The sequence below is a fragment of the Colobus angolensis genome, unplaced genomic scaffold (assembly GCF_000951035.1).
Source record: "Colobus angolensis palliatus isolate OR3802 unplaced genomic scaffold, Cang.pa_1.0 Scaffold175, whole genome shotgun sequence".
NCBI classification, from domain to species: Eukaryota; Metazoa; Chordata; class Mammalia; order Primates; family Cercopithecidae; genus Colobus; species Colobus angolensis.
Genome location: NW_012114877.1, coordinates 3,059,231 through 3,086,176, shown reverse-complemented (window position 1 = coordinate 3,086,176; position 26,946 = coordinate 3,059,231). Strand labels below are relative to the sequence as shown.

The 26,946-nt window shown below is 35.8% G+C and overlaps 1 protein-coding gene across 3 annotated transcripts in view; it reads left to right on the top strand.

Annotated features, from left to right (window-relative positions):
• SKAP2 (src kinase associated phosphoprotein 2) overlaps nt 1–26,946 on the top strand; it is a 336,690-nt gene that overhangs the window by 293,213 nt on the left and 16,531 nt on the right. For all 3 annotated transcript variants that reach the window (XM_011938574.1, XM_011938573.1, XM_011938572.1), the window contains 2 exons: nt 20,127–20,204; nt 25,616–25,728. In XM_011938574.1, the coding sequence (XP_011793964.1) occupies nt 20,127–20,204; nt 25,616–25,728 (191 nt within the window). The remainder of the gene's footprint in view (nt 1–20,126; nt 20,205–25,615; nt 25,729–26,946) is intronic.

Genomic DNA, 26,946 nt, shown 5'->3' with positions numbered 1-26,946 from the left:
TTGAAAATGCAGAAATCACCGGTCTTCTGTGTCCTTCGCGCTGGGAGTTGGAGACTGGAGCTGTTCCTATTCGGCCATCTTGCTCCGCCCCCCTCATTTGAATATTAATCACAACTTTGTGATATTTTAAATGTTGATATCTGCTATTCTCTAAATCTTACTACTTTTCATGTGATTGTTTGGCAAACAAGCAAATGGATGGTTCATTATAACTTTATTATATTTGCAAACTCCTCTAGTGCAAGGATCAAACCTTGTATTTTCTGGCACCCCCAGAGTACTTGACCAATTGCCTTCCTCGTAAGAATTCAATAAATGATACCTGAATAGTGCAAAGTCTTTAGTTAAAGGGGTCCATTAGGTAAATTAAGAGAAACTTTCTCTCTCTATGATGATTATTTTCCTAACATGAATTACTGCAGAATCCTAAAAGAATGATTACTAAACAGTATACTATCAGTGGTATATTGAAGCATGGCTGATCCCCCATAACTTCATTAAAATCTAACATTACTATTCCAATGGACAGAGTCTCAAATAAACTTAGGACATGTAATACATTCAGTGATGAAAAGCTCTTATATCATCAATCCTTTGTGCCATTAAAGATAAATCATCTACTATGAGCAATAGAACCAACTTGAGTTACCAGTTGCTTATGGCAGGCTAGTCATCTCAAGCAAGACATTTCCCAGGAAATGACATTCTCCTTTGCTTCCACTCACTCATTAACACAGGTAAAGTAGATCTAAAGAGCACAGGATCATAGTTAGGATTTTTAAAACCTGCCTTCTTTAAGGACTTAATGTGACTAGTAAGCAAATGGTACATTTTATATTTAAAAGTAAACTCAGATATGGAAATCTGCACAAGCAACTTGGATGGTGAGGCAAAGTTAAGAATCAATGATTAGATAAATCCTTGGGGAAAATGTTTAAACATTATCTTTCAAGCAATTACTTTGATTCATTGGGCAGAGAGGAATCATTGGAGGGCCTCAAAAAGAGGAAGGCTGAGGTTAAGATTCAGGCTACTCACTCCTAGTACTAGCTCTGACATACCTTAAGCCCTTTGTTTCCCTTTTCCACTCCACACCCTTTTCTTTAATTAAACTAGTTCCTTTTCTCAGCCCACTGCTTATGAGTCCTGCTCCCAATTTCACATTGCCTATTACACTCTCTCATAGAGCAGATGGCCCCATTTCACTTATGTTAGCAGCCTGTGTTTTCTTTCAGAAACTACCCAACATCTCAGTTCTTCCTGGAAACCTAGCCTGATAAGGTGAAGGTCATCTGTACCCATAATAAAATATCCCATCTCCCTGTATTTTATACTTATGATATAAGCATAAAAGACAGTAACCCCAACACATGTAGATTTACATGTCTAGACACTTTAAAGTATGTGAATTTAAATTGTCAATAAAGTATTTTATACTTTCTAAGAGCTCAGCATTGATTTTAAAATATTCTGCAGAGATCATCTAATATTCTAATAAATCAACTGAAAAAGGAATACTAAAGAAAATGAAACATGAAATGAGAAAAGCAAAAAAAACCCCAATTTTTATGTAAACAATTCAATTATTCACGCAACACATATTTATTAGGCAGCTATTACATGTCAGGCACTGTGCTAGACACTGGAGATACAGTGTTGACCAATATGACTCAGAATTTGTTAATTAGAAATAAATATAACAAATGATAAGAAATGGTTATGAAAAGAGGCCGAAGAGAGACTGATAAAGAACAATTAGAAATAAATATAACAAATGATAAGAAATGGTTATGAAAAGAGGCTGAAGAGAGACTGATAAAGAGCAAAGATCCAAGCCAAGTCTATGGCAGTGAATGAGATACCTAAAAGGGTTTGTCTGTTCAGTGCTACTCATATCCAGTGAGAAATATGTGGTTCTGAACACTACCTATAGAACATTCTGAAGATGAAAGTAAAAAGATTAAGGTTGGAGAGTTTACTAAATGGAGATCCTTTTGAAAAATGTTTAAGTGTGGTAACTATTGATATATATGGAAGAGACCAGATTATAGCATATTCAATGTTTTAGGGAAACAGGGGAGTTCATATTCATGAAGAGATTTAAGAAAGAGTTAATACGAAAAAGACTTTGAAAAACGCCCCCCCAAATCCCCTCAACATTTAAACCCATTTTTTTTTTTTTTGCCCCTACAATAATAAAAAAAGACTTTCCAAAGGAAGTGGTGGAAGAAACCCCATTGCTCAAGACATTAAAAACCAGATGGTCCAAAGCCCCAGCAAACATTCACGTGGGATCAATCCTTCACCCAGTGAAAGCAAAGAGATGGGACCAGTGTGATAATGTGTTTTGAATCTCTAGCTTAGAAATGCTATTAAAATAAAGATTCACATTGCCTTGGACTTTTCCTTAATTTCTTAGCTCTTCTCTGTGCTCCTTCAGCTTTCAGTGTTGACTTCTGTTAGAGCTGGCCACACAGGAATTTGCCTGTTTACTTGGAAGTCTCTTCTGCTAGGTCCATGTATTGTGAGCTTATCAGGTTTTCTCCCTACCCCTATGAGAGTGCCATATGCCCTGGGTTCTGGAAGTGTTTTTCTTTAAGTGCTTCTCCTAAGGATGGTTTTACATTTGCTTCTGCTAGAACCCCAGGGGTTTTGAAATTTTTATGTTAAATTTCTTGGCTTGGGAATACCATGCTTGAGGATGGTATAAATTTGGATCTCACATTGGACAGGCTTGGGGGTTTGATTTCTCACAGGAAGCCCCATGACCTCCAGCCCTGGAAAAACAGATAGCTTCCTTGTTTCTTCCCTGGGCTGTTGGGGGTTTCATTTGTATCTCTGTGCTTCTCACAGGCCCAAAGCCTTGTCTCCTGTGTCCATGAAGATGTGAAACTCCAGCCTCAACCCCACCGTGCAAATGATCAGTATGTTGCTTTGAGCAAGTGGGGAAGGACAGGTGTGTTTCAGCTCGGTTGACCATATTGCTAGAGGTTGAATTGCTAAGCCATAAGTAATGAATTAATACTACAATGAAGACTTAAGTCCTTGATTTAGAAACTTTATTTCAAGTCACATAAACAACATTTTGTGTATGTGCTATAGGCAAGATTCTGTGCTAGGTGTCTAATATCCTGTCTCCTATGTACTAAGGGGCTTTATAATTATAATATTAATTACTTTTTTTTTTTTTTTTTGAAATGGTATCTCACTCTGTCACCCAGGCTGGAGTGCAGTGGTGTGATCTTGGCTCACTGCAGCCTCGACTTCCTGGGCTCAAGCAATCCTCCCACCTCAGCCTACCGAATAGCTGGGACCACAGGTGTGCGCCACCATGCCCAGCTCATATTTGTATTTTTAGTAGAGACAAGATTTCACTGTGTTGCCCAGGCTGGTCTCAAACTCCTGGGCTCAAGCAATCCACCTGCCTTGCTTGGCCTCTCAAAGTGCTAAGATTACAGGTGTGACCCACTGTGCCTGGCTTTAATTACTTCTTGACAAGAAGAAATTTTTGTTAAATTTATGAAGGAAGAGATTTTAAATGGCCGCTGAATTTATGAAGTAAATTATCCCAATTAGCTGCTTAATGCTGTTTAGGGTAAAAATTACATTTGTATATACAAAGAATTACTCAAAAATTAAATCAAATAGAGATCCATCCAGACCCAAATGTACTCTTTGGTTTTTTAAGCTAAGACTAATACATATTTGCATTTGAAGTCATGTTGAATTAGGTTAATGTGGTTACTTTAGAATATATCTTTAAAATAGGGCTGGCATTTCAATCAGCTGAAGTCCTTCTAATTTAAGTGACCTATTTTATTCTGTATGCTGATCAATCATTTTCTCCCCTAGAAAGTCAGACCAGTTTTTGCACTATTCATTTGTAAAACTTACGTGACATAAACATTATGTGACAGAAGTTGTTTGTTATTAAGAGAGAGAATATCATCTCAAAGAAACTTGTCATCTGGAAATAGGAAAAATCACACAAAGTAATTTTATTTGTACCATGGCTTTTTCACTGTTCGCTACATTTGTGACAGCTGATTTTATATTAAATATTAACAATATTCTGTTTATACTTGAATCTGCTGCAGTAGGATGTAGATTTTACTCATAATATTCCTGGTTGGAAAGAAGACTGTTCAGTTAAATGAGACACGTGAGGACTAGTTATAAAGAAACATGGATATTATATAACTAAGAAAATAAAGCTACCGTTTTGGTGTCAAAATTTGGTGCCAAAAGTTTGAAGTTTTACTTTACCCTTGGATCTTATAAAATTATTGTTTTGGGAGTCAAAGTTAGGAAAATATTGGCAATTTCATTTTATTCAAACCAATAAAAGCACTTGTTAGCTATGGGTACATGTGTTAGAAAGTCATGGATATTAATATAAATAGTATGATTATAATGAATGAGTTATGGAGACAGTTAATCTATTTGTTAGAAAGAGTTAATTGTTGGACTTTGGGCATAGGTAACCAAATAGGGTTGTATTTCTCACTTTTAATAACACTTATACAATAAAAAACATTGATATATTTTGAGTTTCTTGCAGCAGTATGTCTTATTTGTTAATTTTTAAATAATTTTGGCAACATCTACTTTAAAAAAAGCCTAACTGAATAGTGTTGAATCTTTTGTTTTGTGAAGTGTGTATGTATGTCCCTATGATTTGTTTTGTTTTGATTTTAACTTTTCAATATATGAAAATACCCATGAGACAGGCTTCTGCTAAATTTTTGGCCACTTTGTCATCAGAGCTATGAGTGTACGTTGTCAGTTGTTTAAACATTGTTGAATCCACTGTGGGATGGCAAGAAGCATCTGGGAGCCAGACTTTTCCTGTGGACACATGCCAAGTAGTGTATTGTATTTCCTCACTAAATTGAACTATATTGAGATAATTTTTCTTCTTGAGTTTTTTTAATCCAGAAATTATTTTCCAAAGCTAAGTAAAGGGTCATATGATAAAGTTGTTTATAATAAAACTACTTGAATTCTTTAATCACTGGTTGATAACTACTTTTATTTAGCTAGAATAGGTGTAAATAAGTCGTGCAATTAAACTACATTCAGGTAGTTAACATTATGCTCTTAAGTAGACTGTTCAGGAAAGTTCATATGTCATTTTGTGTATTCTCTTTAAATCAATGATTTACTCTAAGTAAGGACAATAAACATTGAATGATCCCTTAATTAAGTACTATGGTTGGGCTTGCCATTAAATTTACATGTTTGATTGCATTATTTAATTAGATGGAAATAAAATCCCAAATTGCATTTTAATGTACATAATTATAGCATAACATTTATTTTAACTTAAAGTGCTAGGAAAAGTTTATAAAATCTCATATTTAACTTAAAAAAAAATCTGAACAGTTATTATTTGGGGATGAGAAAACCAGAAAGCTTCGTCATACTGGAAAATAGGCTAGAGGTTAGTTTTGGAGCACTGGCAATGCCTAGACCCTAGGCCCCTAAGGTGGCAGGGATTTGTCTTCCCAGAGTGGATAAATTTACTTCATCTGCTACTCTGGGACACTGTGGGTGAGACCTTAAAAAAGTAAGATCTGGTTTGCCTGCCATGTACATTAAAAATATTCTGGCTCTTTTACATAAGAGCAGATATTTTGTTTATGTTGGCTTTATTTCTGGAATCCAAGCAAGAGAAACTTTGTAAATGAGAGTTCAACCTATCCCTTTAGGGGGCCAAAACTGAGCAAGTGTGTTGGTTTTTGAGCTCAAATTTTTATTCTTACATATTTTGAAGGACAGAAAATGCTCTTTTGCAAGAATGAGCATCAAGACCTCCATCAGATGAGTTTTACATGCCTAACCTCCCCTTCTTCCCCCTGTAGGTTCTACCTTGCTTCTTTTGGCAGCCCCTTTCTATAGAAATATCCTAGTTCTAGCACATCTTTTCTCTTCAGCCATTATAACATATTTTATCATAAATTAGTCTGTATGTCAGGATGCTATCTCTTAAATTAGAATTGAAAACTTCTTAAAAACAATTCTGAAAGTCTGTGCAGAGCCACTCATAGGTACGTGGAAATTCATATTTTGAGAGTGCTATTCTTTTGTATTATGAGAAGTGCTTTAATTTGCTGTATTTTTCATGTCTTACTGCAGTCATATCTGGTAAGAAACTATAGCTATCTTATTCAGGATTAATCAGTCTTCTTAGGCTCCTGGCTAGGATTGAAGCTGCTCTCAGCCCTGCTTGCTTCAGGGCTTGGCCTTACTCTTGTTTTTTCATCACATTTAGTCTCTGGTAGGGAGGTGATGGGAGATGATTTTTCCATTTGCAAGCTGCCTTTCAACTGGAAGAAAAATAGAAGGGGCAAATGCCAAGTTTTTCACTTTCTGTGGCCATTACAAACATGACTTGTCTCCTGTTTTTTCAGCAGTGTATACTATTTTTCAAGGGAGCATTTTTTTAAAACAATTATCAGTTAGCCAAATTATTTTGTCATTGAAGAGTGTTAAAAATAAGAATATATGTCAATATGACATCATGATATTAACTTTCTCATAAGTTGCATGTTATGACAATAGGTTAACATGCTGTTTAATTAATTAACAAACAGGAGCAAGTAATATATGCAAGGTTTTACACCCAAAGGGAAGAAAAACAGTAGTGCTTCAGAACCTGGACTCTGGAGGCAGACTGCCTGGGTGTAAATCCTGACACTAATTATTATTATAGCTGTGTTATGCTGAACACATCACTTAAATGTTTCTATGCCTTCGTTTCATTATCTGTAAAATGGTAATAATGAGTTTTGAATGAGAATTATGTATATAATACCTAGTGGTGTTTAGTACACAGGAAACCATCAGATTATTGTAATCCCTGTTGGCCACTTTACCTCATTTCATCCTCATAATAAGCAGATTTTATAGTTCTGTTGTCCACATGAAAAAATTGAGGTTCAGAGAGTTTAATTAACTTGTCTAAGTTTGTATAGCTAGTGAAAGAGGGTAATATAAACTTCTGGACTACAAATTATATTGCATTTATATAGTTTTGTTGTATCTTTCAAATACATATATGGGATTAACTCCTGCTTTACTAATTCCATTATAATTAATTTTATTTTGGTATTATTTAGTGACATAGATCTGTATTTTGAAGCTTAAAATGCAAAGTAATATTTGGAGATACAATGTTCTAATTAACTTACCTTCAAATAGTGATAGAACACTGAAACCTTAGAGACCTTATGTAAAAGAAAGCCTTAGGGCAACTGTGTCCAGTCCTTTGAATACAGGGACTTTTTTGCTTATTTGTAGTGGTGGATATCATGAACATTATGCATGGACTTTTTTTTTTTTTTAAGCTCATCAGGTATTGTTAGTGTTAGTTTATCTTATGTGTGGCCCAAGACAATTCTTCTTCTTCTGTGGTGGCCCAGGGAAGCCAAAAGGTTAGACACCTGTGCCTTTGAAGATATGGCTCTGAGCAATGGTTCTCAAAGTATTGTCCTGGGACCAGCAGCACGGGCTGGAAACTTGTTAGAAATGCACCTTTTCGAGCTCAGCCAAAATATACTGAATCAGAAACTCTGTGCATGAGGCACAGCAATCTGGGTTTTAAAAGCCCACCAGGAGATTCTGATGCTGCTGAAGTTTGATAACCAGTGCTCAAGAGAAATACCACATCGTGGTGGTATGCAGAGATGTTGATGTGTCTCGTAATCTCTATTCACAAATTAGAAGTTATATCATATTGCAGAGGGGAAATGTGGTGATAGTAGAAAAATATAAGTGAGGCCATTATTTGATAATTGCCCTATAAATATTAAATATTCAACAATATGTACTTGATGCCTTTCATTCCTTGGAATGAGGCCTTCTAAGCAGGTAGAAGCTATTACTATAGGGCACAGTGAACTAAGCACAAAGGAGTAAGACTGAGAGTGACTCTTTCCCCACCCTCAGTTTCTTACTGACTGGGACACACAGAACCAGGGATTAGGATGGTTAGTTTTTCTAGTATGCAGCAACTAGGAATCTTCAAACAAGAAGAACTGACACTAAGAATACAGAGAAGGGGAGAGAGAGCAATAAACAATCATTATCTTCATATCTTTTTCTTTCTTCAGATACAATTCAAACATGGCCAGGCACAGTGGCTCATGCCTGTAATTCCAGCACTTTGGGAAGCCGAGGCAGGTGGATTCATTGAGCCCAGGAATTCAAGACTAGCCTGGGCAACGTGGCAAAACCCTGTCTCTACAAAAAAATACAAAAATTAGCCGGATGTAGTAGTGTACGCCTGTAGTCTCAGCTGCTTGGGAGGCTGAGGTGGGAGGATCACATGAGCCTGGGAGGTAGAGGTTGCAGTGAACTGAGATCATGCCACTGCACTCCAACTTGGGTGACAACGTGAGACCCTGCCTCAAAAAAGCAAAAGATATAGTTCAAACATGGAAGTGGCATATTTTAAAATGAGTGAGACAGAAGGATATAGGAAATAAATAAGGAAACTGATACGGTGTCCACTTTTAATTGTGGAAAAAATTGAACAAAAGCAGATACCATCTTAGAATCCATGATAGCTACTGAAGAAAAGGCTGCCCATTAGCCAGACACATTTGCTTATACTGTTGGAAGGCAGATTTCAGAAAATTCAGGGAAAGAATAAGCAAAAATGTATGGTATTAATGACAAATGAATATTTTTAAATGCCATTTGAATTTTAATTGTAAATGATCTCAGTGAGGGAAAGAAAGATAGAAGCTAAAATAAATTAATATCCTTGTGCTAGAATCTATTCAATGAATGCAAGTTTTATTTTTTTTTTTACTATTTTTTTTTGAGACAAAGTCTTGTTCTGTTGCCCAGGCTGGAACGCAGTGGCGTGATATTGGCTCACTGCAACCTCCACCTCCCCAGTTCAAGCAATCCTCCTGCCTCAGCCTCCCAAGTAACTGGGTTTACAGGCACCCACCACCACGCCTGGCTAATTTTTGTATTTTTAGTAGAGATGGGGTTTCACCATATTGGTCAGGCTGGCTTCAAACTCCCGACTTCAGGTGATACACCTGCCTTGGCCTCCCCAAGTGCTGGGATTACAGGCGTGAGCCACTGCGCCCAGCCTGAATGCGAGTTTTAAAGGTGGTATCCATCAACAGTTGAAATGACTGAATAACCAAAGAAAATATGAAAATAGCTTACATTTTTAAATTATGATAAGCACAACCAAAAATGTACAATAGTGGTGTGTTTTTGTTTTCAAAACTTACTAGAGACAGTGGTTCAGAGAAAACAGCTCAGTTTCTATTTGCTCCTTTTCTGTTAAGAATCATCCTCTAACTAATAAGATTGGTAAGAGAGAACAGAAGCCCAGGATTGACAAAGATTCAAATCAACTACCTAGCTAGCCAAAAACAAACCCTTTTTTTGTTCCAGGCTTGTTTAGGTAATTTAAGTAAGCCACTGGGGAGTCCACACCTGGAGTAAAAGGGACAGTAGAGGAATGTTTGCAGTACCTTATGAGTGGAATAATAGAGGCCTGGACCAAGTCTGTGAGAACACAAAGGGGTGAGAGGCCAACCACTTCCCAGAGTGGGGATTGAGCTTTGCTTTGAAGATAAGTAGGACTTGAGTTTATCTTCTGGCCCAGGTAAAACTGTTGTACATTACAAGAGAAATTGTAAATGAAGTCATTGAGCTGCTGTCACTGATTTTGAGGGAAACATGAAGGATGAGAAAGACTTTAGAGGTCTGGAGTCTAGCAGTTGTATTATAAACTTTTCAAAAACAGTAGAAAGTGTCTCAAGTTGGGTTCCCTGAAACAGACTCTAAGACAGTTTTATGTAGAAGGTTTATGGGTGAATGATCTTAGGACATATGCTGGATGAAAGTGAAGAAGGCTGGACTAAAGCTAGGATGACTCTTCAGGGTTGTGCCAAATTGAGGCATAGGGGCTTGTCTTTGTATTCCTGCATTAGCTATTCATTGGCTCCAAGTCATTCTCTGGGAGGCCCTGTAACCTTGAGTGAAGCAATTCCCTGCAGTTGAGGGCAATTTCTAGTGAGAGACACAGTTATGGACCAACTGCAGCATGAGTCCCAGCAGTTGGGGATGGCTATGTTGGTTCTGAAAAGGGTATCTGGTATCCACCACAGGTGAATTCTGAAAATTCTAGATAGTAAATCTAGAGATAAAGAGGACTCCAGGAACTGCTAACATAGAGTATCAAAGAGAGTCTTTTATGTTAACTAGAAGATGAAACACTAATTACTGGAACCCAGTATGGGTTCAAGGAATTGGCGGACATATAACTGGACTTCAGTAAGACATGGTCAGGATTCTCATGAAATCTTTGTAGATATAGAGACCACTAGATAACTGACTCTACAGCTGTGTCCCAAGAGTGCTAACTAATTCATTTTATGAATACCTTGGGGCTTTATTTTCAATATCATCATATCCAACCTATTCATCAATGTTTTGGATACAGGCCTGCTCTCAATAGAACAAAATCATGGGTCAAATCCAGCAAGATGAAATATGAAATATTATAGAATATTCTACTTGCTCCAAAAAGCTAGTTGCACAAGTACAAGAAAGGAAAGACTTGGCTTCACAGAAAGTGGGAAAAACACCTATGGATTTTGGTCAGTAGCTCAATATGAGTCAACAGTTTAATGTGATTCAATCCTGAGATTGTGTGCTTTGGGAACATAAAATAATTATCAAATAGTGTTCTAGGTTAGCAGGATATCTTTTTTTTCTTTTTCATGTGGTAGAGGAACAATGTTTAGATACTTAACTAAAACTACCCAGAAAGTACAGGGCAGCCATTCTTAAACTTATTGGTCTCAGGATCCCTTTACAATCTTAAAAATTATCAAGGACCCTTAAAAGCTTTTGTTTATGTTTTGAATTTTTTTCTAGAAAGTAAAGTATTTCATCTCACTGTAGATTTTCTTGGTTTGTTTTAAATTTTATTAGATTAAAAATACTATCTAAAGATAACTATGTTGGTAAATAGTTAAATCTCAATATTTACCCTATTAGAAATTAAAACAGCTCTTTAAAGAATGTTGATTTATTAATGAATTTAAAAGTCATGATGATAAACCTATTACATGTGTACATAACTTATTTTTAGGAAAAATAACTATATTTCCCCCTATAATTAGAAGAATATGGCATTGTTTACACTTTTACAGCTTTCTTGAATGTCTGTCTTGGTAGAAGACAATAGAGTTTCATATCTACTTCTACATTCAGTTTATTGTGATATATTGTTTAAGTACAGTTAACTTATAAAGAAAATCCACCTCATACAGATATGTAGGAAGGAAAAGGGAGGTACTTTAGTTGTAGGTAATTGTAGGTATTCTTTTTTGATATTGTACCCACACGCGACAAGTGGTAGTTAAAAGCTGGTACAATGTGGAATCTGAAACCATACCAATGAACTTTTCATACTCTTTCACATTAAAATTCATAGGCCTGTCCTGCACTTTGTTGAATGGATCTTTTACCCATGCTTGATTTTGTAACATTATGCTTTGGTCAGTTGGAAAATACTGGTTCATTACATTATGCAGAACCTACAAATATTGACACAACTATGACACAACTCAAGAAAAACCCACATGTTGTTTATATCACCATCCATCGCTTTGGAAAAGTCTTTAAATAGTGGGGAGCTGTCAAGCTTACAGTGGCAGATACAAGTTTCTAAAATTCTAATTTTTGCTTGGAAGCTCAAATTTTATCATTGGCAATAAATACTGTCAGTTGTTTCCGTTGAAACGACAAGCTTATTTTGTTTACTTTTGAGAAAATGTCTGCCAGATTCCCAAGTCTAAATAACCATAGTTTGTCAGTCATTCAAGTAAAAATGGTGTTCCATGAATAAAAAAGTGCTAATTCAGCTCGACACTCAGATTCTTACACATCTGATGGTATAGCAGAAATGCTTTATACGTTATTCTGATTTCGTCACACAGAATATTAAAGTTACGTACTCAAGGTTGATATTAGGTGAACATAATTACTACTGTTTCATCAAGGACATTCTTTAGCGCAACTGACTTCTTTCATTTTTTTCCTTTTATGCCAGTGCAGGGCAGTGAAGAATACAATGACAGTTTGCTGCCACTATGTTGATTTATGCTAAGGTGTCAGCAGTTTTACCCATCATTGCTCTGCAACATCAGTGCAAATGTTAACATAGTGAAAAAGACACGTAATGTCTTAGTATTATTATGAAAATAGCTTTGACCCCACAGACCCTCCACCTTGCAAACACATCTTGGAAAGCACTGCTGGTATAAGGAATGTGGAGCCAGTAAGTCTAATGGTGATGGTTCTTTCTATGAAACTGTGCTTTTCTTTCTTGGGCTCTTGAAAATGAAGTTAAGATGCACTGCATATGATGAGAAAGGGTATATGTGCATGGGCAAGCAGAGGAAACAGAGCAAAAGCCTATAACAAATGAGCTCTGCATCCATATATCAGCTGTTTTTCCAGAGGTTATAGTAGGCAGTTGTAGACACTGATAAGACAGCCACATTACAATCAAATAATCATAACATCAACCTATTTATCACTAGATACTATTTTTTTAATCTAGCAAAATTTAAAGCAAGCCAAAAAAATCTAAATTGAGATGAAGTATTTTACTTTCTAAAAAAGGATTCAAAACAGTTTACAATGAAATGCATATATACATTTGGGATAAGAAACATATGGGGACAGTGAATACATATGCATTTGGGGTATTTTATGTAAAATAAGAATTAAGAAAAAGCAGTATCTGAATAAAGGTAGCCTAGAAGAAGGTGTTAATAGTGGTTATGCTTGGATCATATATGATTGATTGATTGATTGATTGATTGATTTTGCTTATCTCTATTTTCTGACTTTCAGCAATGAGTAGGTATTGCTTTTGTAACAAGAATATAAGAAAAAGGGTTATTTTAAATGAAAACAATGAGCTGTAATTGTATCAGAAATCCAGAGCCAGACAGAGGTTACTATAAGTGAAAAATAAATGAATTCAGACTTTCCTGGACTAAAAGAATTTTAGAATTACAGAATTTGTTATAAACTTTAATAAAAAGCTAAGAATGTGGGCTGTAAAGGAGAATTTTTATTATATAGTGAATAATTCAGTGGGACAAGAAGGAGCTCCATTTCATAACTTCCTAATACCTAGTACTTTTTAGGAGTGGGATCATTTTCTAACTCACAGTCGCTTCTGACCAACCAAATCTGACCTATGAAAACTTTGTTTTTAATCTATATACGTTCCTGTTTGCCATAATTGCCTAATTGCCTGTAGATGATCAAGTGTATACAAGACTGCTCCTGAAACAAAGGAGTACTTCCCAAGCAGCAGATAACTTTTTCAGAAATATCTGCAGTGCACAGAAGCCAGTTTCAGGCAGAAGGGTACAGTGTGCAAGCTGTGTGCCCTTGGTCCAGTCATTCAGCACCCACAGTTTACCTCGTCTTCTATGAAAAGAGGAAACAGAACGAGATTCTATCTAAGGTTCCTTTCCCTTCTAAGATTTTTTTGTCCTGACTCTGTCAAATGAGATCTTTGCTTGAGTTCAAGTTTTTTCCTCAACATCCCAATCATGATGTTAACAAATATGTCTATGTGAAAAATTATTATTTTCACATTTTCCGATTTGTGTGTGTATGGGTTTGTTCGTTTTTATTTTTGTTTTTCTTAGAGACAGGCTCTTGTTCTGTCACCCAGGCCAGAATGGAATGGCTTCATCTTTGCTCACTATAAACTCAAACTGTTAAGCGATCCTCCTGCCTTGGCCCTCCTAAAGCAGATTTGTGTTTAAATTATTAATTTTAATGTCATAGTACAGAAATTTACTACAATGGTATTTCCTTTTGCTTTTAAAGTGTAGTGATAACCTTTTCATATTAAACCTTATAATAATAGAATGTCAAAGGTGAAAATTAGATTTTGTGGTTGAACAACTGTTGCTTATTTTATATCACATTAACCTTCCTGGTTGCTTAATTAATAAATTGTTGTAAAACTCTTAGTTTCTAAGGTAATAAACTTGATACAGCATACTAATTCTTCATTTTTTCCACTGAGAAGTCTGGTTATCTCATTGTCTTCCCCCAATCCTTCTTCAAAGTGCTATGGGATAGACTTACTCTTCCTACTTTGAAGTACAGAGATAACACTAAGAATTAGAAGCGGTGTCCAGTTTATGTGAGTAACAGAGCTGTAACAATAGGCCCCACTTTGCCAAATTTCCATAAGAGTAAACATGACTCTAACCATGCTATTTCAGTCATCTTTATCCTTCCATTCATTTTGCAGTTTGTATAATGCTAAAAGGCACATGTTTATATCTTTTTAAAAATATGTATTTTATTGCTGTAAAATAAGTCTATTGAATAGACAGAACAGTCCTTTAGAAGTATAATAAACTAAAATATAATAATATAAAAATCCTTCATATTACCAATAGTTCTGGATTTATAGACCCCTGGGGAGCTCACTTTCCCTTGCTGTCATAAATTTGAATCTTTTGCCTATACCCCTTAGATTCGAATCTAACTTTTCCAACCCTTCTTCCAGCCTTTGTGGCTTGCCACAGGTCATGGGAGAGAAGAGCGGGTGGGGTGCTGTTTGTGTAAATCCTCCCAGCACTTCTGTCTTTTACATTTTACCACTAGGACTAGCCAGTGGCGTCCTCTGTTCCTCCACGTCACCTCTTCCATCTCCCACTCAGGGGCATCTTGTGTGCAATGCCCAAATAGTGTGTAACTTTAGGAACAGAGAAGTGTGTTAAAAGCTAGAAGTGAGGAAGGGAAACTGGGAGGAGAGAAAGAAGACCATATATTTTGGGCACCCCTGGTTGCAATTGTTTCTAAATCAGCACTAAAAAGTTTGCTTAAGATGTACTTCAGAAAAAAAAAAAAAAAAAGATGTACTTCAGATACAATGCTATGATAGTATAGAACCTGCTCGTCTATGTGAAAATGTTTTCAAAGTCCACAAACAGACAATATTTTAAGTAAAATTTTAGAAAGCAATCCACCTGTAAATTGAAGATTTTAATGAAAATAAAGGAAGAGACACTGTGGCTTAGAGTTAAGGCATATGCCTAAAGTTAAAATCCCAGCTTATGTAATAACTGGGTGTGTGAACCTTGACAAGTTATTCAGGCTCCATAAATTCACTTTTCATATTCATAAAATGGTTATGATAAAAGTACTTATTATTACCTCATAGAATTGTTGGAGGATTTAGTTACATAATGGATATAAATGCATGTAATGTGAACATTTAAGCAATAAATATTCACATTTCCTGAGAAAAATATATAATACATAAATAATGCCTGGACAGGTAGAGATCTAAAACCAAACTTTATTTCAGAGCTTAACTTTTGATTCTGTGTTTCATGTTTTAAAATACATTATAATTTAGTAAAGCTGTTTTCTGAGGGTGCTTAGTGAGAAAGGTGATCATTTTGTAAGTCAAAGATTTTTTTATATTGTCTTCCTCTTCTCCCTGGAAGAGATGATAAAATCAGTCCTCAGCCTTGATGTGAACATTGTATACCTTGAGTTGGTGCTAACAAATTGTCTTCAACCCTTTTTCAAGCAATGTCAGCTAAATGGTGCCGTTTGCTTATAACTCTTCTTTTTCGTTATTTATCCTAAAGATAAGAACATTAGAAAGCCATAAATGCCCATTTTGTAAAAACTTGATAGCTAGACAGATTTGCAATCCTTATTGGGGTAATAATCCATCTGTTACGGAGCTGGATCAATTTTGTAAATTAAATAGGTTAAAAGGGGAAAAAAAGGGCCATGACTTTTCCCACAGTAAGCTTTTTCTCAAATGCTAAAAAGATTTGGGAAGACTCAAACTATTTGCCATTCTTCCTCTCTTTGCTCAACTCAGAGAGAAGGCCAAATATCTATTAAAAAGAGGGGTGGGTGCAGTTTATGTTTTTTTTTAATTCTGCAGGATCTGATTGCTCCTGGAAGTTTCATATTTTTGACAGGTTAAAACCTTTTGATGACTACCAGAACATTTCTACTGTTTTTACTGATCAGTTTAGTAAACGTGTGACTATGTTTGAATTTTCTTCTGCACTTAGCTCATTTTACTGTTATTTTCATCCTGTTAAAAAAAAAAAAATCTCCTGATGATTCTTCTAACAATGTGTGACTGGAATAATAATTTCACATGTTGAAGAGTTTTGTGCTGCAGCTGAGAGGCATGTAAATACAAGCTGCTTATTTGCAAGAAGCTTCCAGATTTGCAATATGATTGCTATGGAAACCACATAATGAAAACCTTATAACCATCTGTGTGGTTTGATGGATTTTACTGCATAGCTGAGCTGTTTTTGTTTACTGTTATTAAAATGTTGAATGGAATATATTAACTCACAAACATTGACTATTTGAGGTATTAATTAGTGTTGTACAATGACATTGTGCCTCAACACCAAAATAATACATATTTAATAACAAACCTAAATAAAAAAACATGTGAATGTATACATTTCTAATATGAAGGTGACTATTGTGCAGAATTTTGGTCCCTCATTCTTACATATTTTTAAGAGCTTTATTCTATTAATAAATGAATATGTTGATTTATTTTTATGATTTTTTTAATCCATTTGTTCACTCTGTATTTCTCGAACATCTCCTTTGTGCCAAGTTCTATTCAAGGTTCAGTCTGAGGTTTTTTCCCTTGCCTGAAATTCAAAAACATACACCATATTTGATTTTGTTATCTTTTATATGGAAGCTGTTTGTATTGTTAGCCAAGATAAAATGAGTTGTTTAAATATTGTTAAGAAACATTGATACATGAAATGCATAAGGCTTTGGTTTAAAAATATCACTACCAGGTTTAAAAAGGAAAAAGGAAGTGTCCTTAATGAGCATCTCATCCTCTAAAATCTGCTTATTAAATGGCATCTCACATGGATTTCAATTTGGATATATTATAGTAAACATTAATTCTTAAGTAAATACTTTTAATATCATTATTCTGATAATTTAAGAATACATATTTCTAAGGACAAAGCTCTCTGTCACCAGTATACAATCCAGAGTACATGTTACTGGCACTTAAATTTTAATAAAAAATTCATAGTAACAAATACTTCTAAATTCATTGTTAACTTTGTCAAAGAGCAGAGTTTTTTCATTAAGTATTGTAATGAATTTTTATATGTTGATGCTGATTTGGGTGGTGAAATCTAAATCCCACTGTCTCTTTTTTTTTTTTTGAGATGGAGCTTCGCTCTTGTGGCACAGGCTGGAGTGCAGTGGCACGATCTCGGCTCATTGCAACCTCCGCCTCCCGGGTTCAAGCAATTCTCCTGCCTCAGCCTCCTGAGTAGCTGGGATTACAAGCGCCTGCCACCACGCCAGGCTAATTTTTGTATTTTTAGTAGAGACGTGGTTTCGCCATATTGGCCTGCTTGTCTCGATCTCCTGACCTCAGGTGATCCACCCGCCTGGGCCTCCGAAGTGCTGGGATTACAGGCATGAGTGACCGTGCCCGGCCCCCACGGTCTCTTCTTAAAAGTCACGAATGGTACTTATTGTATTGATGCGGTTATAGCTTTTGACTGAGGACAAGTGTCTTTATCCATTTTTTAATTTACTTCTTACTATTGAATTTGTGACAATTAAAAGGGGAGTGGGTGCTATGGAAAGAAAGTGTGAAAAGTAAGAAAAGCTTTCTCCTTCACCTTTTACAAAATTATCTGTCAATAAAATGAGTAGGTTGGAATAATGACTGTAAACGTCCCTTCTACCTTTAAAACCTTATGTGGAAATACCGTATTAACCCATTTATTAAAACTAGCTTTTGAGGTTTGGCATAAGTGAGGTAACTATTGTTAAAAAGAAAAGAGATAGGATACTTTTTTAAAAAGTAGTATACTTTTATTAGGTCTTCTATTAAATTGTCAGTGTTAGGTTTAACAATATGGATAAAATGCCAGATATTTTCAGGCGTCCCTTATATTGGAGCTGTCACTATTTTATTTGAATTGAGTTACAGAAATTCAGAACAGTTCTGTTTGTGGTGTAAGTACAGCTACCCTCAAGCTTGATTGAAATGCTGATTTTGATTCATCCCCATTTAAAATTTTCAGGAGACTCCTAAATTTCTACCTATAGTCCTGACTGCTCTACCATACTTTGCAGTTGCCCAGACATGTTCTCTGGATTACCCCACCAATACATTAAATTCTTCAACTCCTTGTGTTCCCCGGTAAGATAGATAATCTTGGCTGTCCTCCTTTTAGTAATAATGTGCCCGTTTCTCAGTTAACTAAGCTCAAAACCTTAGCCATCCTTGGTTGCTCTTTTTTTTCCCCTTCATGCCTCCACATTCAGGCACGAAACTTATCCGTTCTAGTTATTTTACCTCTCATAACCATCTCCTTTCCATTTCCTTTGCCCCTTCGGTTCAGGACTTCCTTCCCCTTTGTCCACAGTAGTCTCTCTCCTCACCCCTTCTTTATGCTATCTGAGACAATGAGATCAAATGTCCGTTTCTGAAGCGTAGCTTCAGTCCTGCCCTTTGTCTGCTCTAAAAACCTTCTAAGGCTCTTATTGCCCACCAAATAAAAGCCTACAGTCCATAACAAGATGTTCATGGCCCCTCAACAGCTGGTCCAAACTATGAGCGTAACTCCTACCTGGCTCTTCCCCTATGTGTACCAGATTCTTTAGTCAAAATGAATGTGAATGTGCCTTTTTCTTTTAAAGATCATACCTATCCCTCTGGAAATACCCTTCTTACCCGCTCTCCTTATTTAAACTCTCTCCATCCCTTCCGTGGTACTCCCTAGTTGGGTGGTTTCTCTGCTGCATTTGTGCCTCACTTGTCAGATTTAGGCCCCTTCAGCCTGTTTTCCTTTAGAGCTTGTCTTCTGTCCCATCTGTGCTGTCAGCTTCCTGTGAGCAGAGGCTTCCTGTTACTTTTACCTCCTTGGTAGATCCCCTCTGTCTTACACTTAGTTAATATCCAATGAAGACTGATTGATTGATCGACTGATTGATTGAATAGTTACAATGGCTACATTTATATATTTTGCATATTTTTCTTTAAAGTTTTAGGAGTTTTCTTGGAATTGATTCTCTTTGAATCCAGTTTTTCTTTGGCATGCCATTTGTTTATATGTCCTGCCTTAAGTGTTTCTAGGTTTGTATGTAAATCCTTAGGTGAGGAAAAATTATGTAATAAATATTTTTCTTCGTGTAAAATAGTTTATTAAGTCTATTTAAAACTCTTCTCATTTAATTTTATCTCATTTCTTTGCATACTTTGGGGAAGGAATGGTATAGGTGAATGTGGAACAAATGTAAATAAAGCACTGATTATATGTAGGGTAAAGAACATTGACTTTATAATCACAAACTTAAGTTTGAATGACACACTTTGGAAGTTACTTCACCTTTTTGAGTCTCTAAAAATATACTTGTCTGTAGAATGAGGATTAAAGATTATTTGTCTATGAGATTTTAACATCCACCATTGTATATGACACATAATAGGTCCTCGGTGTAATTTTGGGGGAATTACCTCGAAGGATGAGGATCCTTATAGTATCTTCCTGTGAAGATTAAGTGAGAAAACATGAAATTATATGATACTCAATAAATGATTTATAGGTTAACTGCATTTTTAATCACACATTTTCTCCTTGCTATATGATGTTTTAGGGACCATGATTTTATATATGATACTCCTGCCACACAGTATAATGTGGTGTATCAGTATAATGCTGGGTGTTACTTTACTGGATTTAGGGGCTTTCCTGAAATTAAGATTGTTCCAGATGAGTTTCTAAAAGTATTTAAAACAAAACATGCAGTGCATTAGTACGTATCTTAAATTTTGCCAAGCCAGTTGGAAAGGTTGCTATTTGGCAGTAGCTAGTATTTTATTTATTCAGTGTTAGATTGTTGAAAAAGGAATGTGAATCTTGAATTGTTTTATTCTTTGAAAAATAATGTTTATGTGTTATAAACTTTTAGTTTGGCTTTTAAAATGGAGTGAGTACTGTATTGTTATCCCTGAGAAAACCCTTCAGTGTGCCATTGATAATGTTTATTTACAGAAGAAGAAGAGGACAGTGCTCCGGTGAAAGTGGAAGAGCAAAGGAAGATGAGTCAGGATAGTGTTCATCACACCTCAGGTAATGAATTGTGTAGCTTCTTGGCAAACCTTACTTTGCTTTTGTTCACTTTCATTTTATCCACGTTCTTACTGTTCTAAAGATGTTTACACAGCTCCCCGAAGTTGGCTTGTTTGGCCTGGGTATCTTATAGCTGATAAGCTGCTTAGTCCCATTTAGGATGCATGAAAACCACTTGAGAAGGATTTATAAAGTAAGCCAATTTATACAAGGTATTCCTTCCTGAATTACTTTGTAATGACTCAATTAGCTTTCATTTCTGCACAAAGGAGATTTAGTTGCATAAATTAGCTTATCATCATTGAGGAAGTGTCACTGCTAAAGGACAGTTTATAGATACAACATGCAGTTGCTGTCAAACCTATAAGAATGTAATATAGACATCTGTGTATACTTTGTGCTTGAGCAGAACAGACTTCTGCCATTCAGAGACTAACAGGGGACAACAAGTTGCCCAGGGGACTGGCAATGTAGACATCTCTGAAAAGGTCAACTTGACACAGGCTCTGACAATCGACCCACAGCTCTGTCTTCTTTGATAAAAATCAGATAAACTTAAGACCGCTAATTGATCTGCAGCCTGTTTAAATGTTGGCCATGCATATCTTCATTGCATATGATTAACACAGAAAGCAAATGAATTGGGTAAGAAATGCCAGAGTCCAGTGACAGCAGCTTAAAAATTGGAAAAGGACACTGGTGGCCTAAAAGGCTAGGAAGGATGTTTCCCTTATCCATTTCCACTTGGCACATATATCCCCAAGTACTAATTATGAATGAGACTGGAAAAATAATTGCATTCACTCTGTGCAAAATCACATGATATGGACAACTTTTCTTGCTTGTTGTTATTTCTAAATAGCAGGAGATAAACCATATCTGTAGTGCAAGCATGAGGTTAGTTTTGATAAACCAGCAATTATTTTACACGGAAAGAAGAGAAAGACTGCCTTCTTATCAGGACTTTACACCTCTTCATAGCCACATGTCAGCTGGGGCAAGGTCTGCCATATCATCTCTGTGTCTTGCAAAAGCTAGAGTTAGGGTCACCTTCCCCTCTCTGATATGTCCATACATCACTCTTTCAAGCTGTCAAGGCCGGGTGGACAAGAAGTGTGTGTTCAGGAAGTAGCTTTCCAGAGTCCTTCCTACTGTGACATGTGGAAAGGAAACAGAGGCCTGATTCTAGACCTGGACAGGAAAGCAGAAGTAGGTTGCTACAAAAGGTTTTGGTTAGTGTTTTTTCAGAAAGGAAGTGAGAACAAAATCATTACATGTTAGCACTCTAGTCCTATAAAATGCAGCTATAAAACACTGAGGCTTAGTGAAACCTTGAGGACTGTGTTCAATAGTAATTTAAGTATATATATTTTGGGTTATGTATCATGAAGCTTCTGCCAAAAACATGTAGTTTTCTTTTTTAAAAAATTTCAGTGTTGGTATAGAAAGTGGATACGTACAGATGGTCCTTCCATAGATACAAATATTTTGGCTTAAAGCAATTGTGTTTTTCAAAAGCCCTTTTAAAGTAAACATCTCCCCAAATTTTTGCCTTTGAGGGTAGGAAAAAAAATCAGTTTTCCTCAAAGGAATGCAGTAAATAGATCTAGCCTTTCATGCAATAGCTATAAAACACTACAATAATTCTTATCTTTAGTGACATGAAATTCTTTTCAAGCAACAGTTTTAATGCTTTTGCATAGAAGTGACCTTTGCTCTTCCCTAGGCTGTCAAAGATGTAACACTAGAAGTTTGTTTGCCACACAGGGCAGTGAGTTGACAAGGGTATTACTATCTTGCTGAGCATCACATGACATGAACTTCTAACCTTACTCAAGAATGTTATATATTTTTCACATTGACTGATTTTACTAAACCCCCCGCCACAGACTTTTCTAATGTAAAGTATGTAAGCAAAAACAAAATTAATCTTGTGTTTCTTACAAGTTCCTTCATGTTCAAACTTATATATCTTGCAGTACGTGGGTGAGTATATATATAAAATAAAGATTCCATTTGATTTTGTTGAACATTATAGAATATGTTTACCTTTCTAAAATAGTTTTTAAACCTTGTAACACCAAAGGAGAGATTCTCCACTGTCTTATATGTTTCACCCGTGGTCATCATGTTTTTCATCTTTGCAAAGTATCTCCTCTGTCTCCGTGTTTCATAACAATTCTGTTAGCTTTGCCCAATGATCTCTTCTTGTATGTTTTTAAAAGCAGGAGTAAGAACATTGTTTTAATCTTTCACAGGGTGGCTAATTAATTTTTTTCCTTCTTACCTTCTTTTTTTAATCATTCATGCTTCTCAGGACAAGAAACATAATGTTTTTTTTTTCTGTAATTTTGAAAATATAAATCACGATGTGGATAGAATAGGAAAATTAATCCATGTAGTAAAGACAACCAGACATAAATTTGTGCTTTAAAATACATGTTTATGACATTTGCCTCATCCCATCTTTAAAAATACATATCTCAACTGGATTATTTTTCAGTGTTTAGGGGTGAACAGTGCTAACTTTTGCTAACCTACTGTGCTTTTGAGGCTGTCTGTGCTTAATTTTTTGTGTATGTTTAGCTACACTTTAAATTTTAAAAAGTAAGCTAGAGGAGATTGCTGCTCTCTAAGGAGTAGGACCGTTCCTGATTTTTTGTGTCCAGATTTCATATCAAGAATTCAAACATTACTTCCCTGAGGGAGACTAAGGCTAATAAACATATACTGCCAGGGTTTTTCCCCCCTACTTATGATTTTTCTGCTTTATAACTAGTATTGCATGCTGAAATAGATAGACTAGTAAATCATACATGTATGTAGCTGTGTGACATAAACAAATTATTCTTTAACAGAGCTCTCATATGGGACACAAAAATGAGGTTGGTCTTTGGGTAACATCATCATCAAGATTATAGAAAGCACAGTTGAAAATGCATCTTTTTCCCAGTATTGCCAGATCGCTAGCTCTGTTGCCTCTTTACGGCAGTGAGATTTAATGAAATGCTCATGATGCACATCTAGGGAGAGATGCATCTTGCACACGGTGGGGGTCTCTCTTCCCCTCATGTGCTCCTGTAACTCCCATTAGTGTTAATGGGAGTTTCAGCAAGCGTTATCGAGGGGAAGAGAAAGACCCCAAAGTGATAAGGATTATGTGTTAGAAATCACCATATACTTTTCCTTCTTTCTCTCCCCTCCCGTTTGAGAATCTATTGAATGAAAAACTATTGTAAGTGAATCTGAAAAACAGAAGAGCAGCCTGGACAGCTAGGGAACCCAATGGGACAACATAGCTAAGCCAAAACCTCTACTCTAGTTTTTAGCCCAAGTTTTGTTTCTTCCACTTTTTTGGAGCAAGCCTAAGTCTGAGCAGCATGGGGAAGACAGACTAAAGAAACCAGCCATTTAGATCCTTTTACCTCCTGGCTAGTTACTGTGGGGGAAGGCCTTGCATGTGAAATGATGTCATCCTCTCTTTGCTCTAATTCCCTGACTTTTAAACTGACACTGACGGACTGCAAGGGGCACAACATTTGACCCATTTACCAGTTGATTTAATCTGACTAGAATGTTTCAACTTCTAAATCTCTATTTGTCTAAATAAGTGGTTTTTAAAGGAAATCAGTCACTTTATTATTAAGTGATTTTTTTTCTTTTAAAAAAATTGACAATATTTGAAATGATCTGGCCAGCTGGAGTGCCCTCTAGTGTCCGTTTTTAGAATTTACTTAAAAATGCTTTGGGGAAAAAAATGTAATGAAGAGTGGCCACAAGCATTGTTAGTTCTTGGTTGGATTCCCAAGCTTGTATACATCCCTGCTGGTATGTGATGAGTGCTCAGATGCTAGTGTGGAGAAGTCAATAAAGTATCTGTCTCTCCCACTGCCTCCTCCTTTCTCTTCCTTCTTCTCTCCCCACTCCCATTGTCCCTCATTCTCTTTTTTAATTCTTAGAAAACAAGAGACAAAATTTAATAGAGGGATTTTGCTAGGTTGTATATTTTCTAGTCAATCTTTATTTTCTTATAAGCGAAAAGTAGCATTCTATTTCCTAAATATTCAGACTCCATATTATTCAGATTCTCCATTTTTAGGCCTTAAAATATTTCATATATTAAAGAGAATTTTAAAATTTTCTAGTAAACTTAACACTTTGTATAAATCACAAAAAATGTGTAATAAGATGAACACCCTAATGACATGCTAATGTGACTAGTTGTGTTGGAATCACCAAAAAGTCTGCTCTTTGAGAGCCATGTAACAATACTGAGATGACAACTCTGGTCCAGCATGTGTCTCCACAGTTATCCTCTCAGAATTCAAAGATGACATTCCAGGAATGGAAGTTGTTAGCATGTATGTATTCTGCCTGGCTAGTGAACACACGGACATCTTATTGATATTACTTGCATTCTTTCTGTGTTAACTCATCAAAACTCAATTATCATGAAATTAAAAACAGGAAACAGTTCTTAGTGTAACAAAAGCATCTAGTGTGTTTAACTGTGTTCTGTGTTTCAGGAGATCTGCACTATATAAGTGACAAAGCATTTATTACCCATTTATTGTGGTATTACAGAGTGGAAAGTGCTAAATAATCAATCAGTTAATGGTCTGTATGGCAGTTTGAGCACATCACATCCATTGTGCGTATGCTGTTAGAAGGATGAGCTGATACTCCAGTGTATGTTGCATGTTTATTCAGAGCCTAATGTCGTAAACTGGGGTTGACAAAAATCTGTTGAAAAATGTGGCTTCAACACTGGCAATTTCAAAGTTGCTAAAAAATGTCAAGGATAACTTTGGCTTTGGGTACGAATGTCCCTAAGGAAAATTGCTGCAATTACTCTTTATACCATTCCACGTAGTTGTCTTTCATTAACCAGCTCTAGGGTTTCGTTTTTTTTTTTTTAATTTTGGTTCCTTAGTTTTGGTTTTATATTTGTACATTAGCTCCTTTACTATTATTATTTTCATGAAGTGTCTCAAATTCTGTGAGATGGTTATTTCACAAAGCCTGTCACATCTCATGGATATTGCTCATTGTGAAGTGTGGCAGACACATCTTCATAACATGTTGCAAGTGGGCTTAGGTTTGTTTTTTAAAATAAGTGGGAAGCAACTTTTAGGTGCTGGTTTGATGACAGCATATAGCAATTACAGATTTTAGATGAAAGGCAGAAAAAGAAAAGCCAAAATTCAAAATCAGATCTTTTTGCAAGTGGTCTTAAGAGGATAGTGAGGCATAGGATTCATGTGGATGTAATAAAATATTCGTTTACTCAGGACAGAATTTTTTTAGACTTTTGGTGATCTAGGGCATCATTTAATTTTTATTGGTTTATTTTGAAATGAGGGATTATTACATGAAGGCCCTAATTCATGCTTTCTCTTTCTTCTTCCTAGGGGATAAGAGCACTGATTATGCTAATTTTTACCAGGGATTGTGGGATTGTACTGGAGCTTTTTCTGATGAGTTGTCATTTAAGCGTGGTGATGTGATTTACATTCTTAGCAAGGTAAGAAGATACCCCAAAATGACATTTGTAAAGAGGGAATCCAAAGCTCGATTTTTAATGCATTTGGATTTATAGCGCTAGGGAAAAATGCCAATTGGAATTCTTCTAGGTCCTTGTTAACAATTGGGAGTTCACAATAATTAATTATTTTGTCAAGTGAAATGTAATCAAATTTTAAACACAATCAGATAACAGGATTCAACTTAACAGTGTGTTTACCTATCACTTCAGCCCTTGGCTGACATCCACCTACTGCCTTCTCCAGAAACAATATACTTATGTGAAAGTTAACATTGTAATGTATTAGATTATTTATTATGTTTTTCTTTTCTCTTCCTTTTTATTCTTCTGTGTGCTTATTCTGATTTTGTCTGCCATTCACTACTGGAAACACTATGTTTATAGAACAAGTTTTTCATCTTTATGTAAATACATTGGGTGTTCCGGCAATTTAAAAGCAATGCTTTTCTATTCAGACAGGCTTAGGTAATTTTTTAAGTTGTTTAGCATACTCTATTTGTAAACAAAATGGCAAAGTATAATTCTATAAACCCGTCTTTTTATATATATATGTGTGTGTGTGTGTGTGTGTGTGTATGTGTGTATATAAATTCTTGTATCTGCTTCTTAAAATACTGGATTATTCAGAATCTTTTTGTCCTTAGATCTAAAAGTCAAGTTTCTTATCGTGATTATACTTCTGGTAATGTATATGAGCTCCCTTAATTTTCGTGTTTTAATTTCCCCTATTGTAATATGGGGATTTAAAAATTTCCCTCTGGCTACTTACAAGACTACTTTAGAAACAAAACAATTGAAATATAACTAGAAAAATGTTAAATCATAAGTCTAGAAGGTTGATGTGGCTTCTTTCTTGATTCGAGAAATATTTTGGACTTTTCAGAGAGATGGTATGACTTGTTACATGCAGAAGACAATTTGGAAAGAAGGTCACGTACTGAATTTTAACACTAGATGGCTGGTGCATAAAATCATAACACAGAGAATCATCCAATGTTGGAGTGATGAGTCTCCATGATGATAATCTAATTCTTGGTTTTATAGATGAAGGAACTTGGGTCAAGAAAATGCCAGAGTCATGACTTGAGCTGTGTCTTGACTCCCAGACCAGTGCTCTTTCCTTTGTTTTCTTTCCTGTGCCCCTTCCTTCCTTCCTTTCTTCCTTCCTTCCTTCCTTCCTTCCTTCCTTCCTTCCTT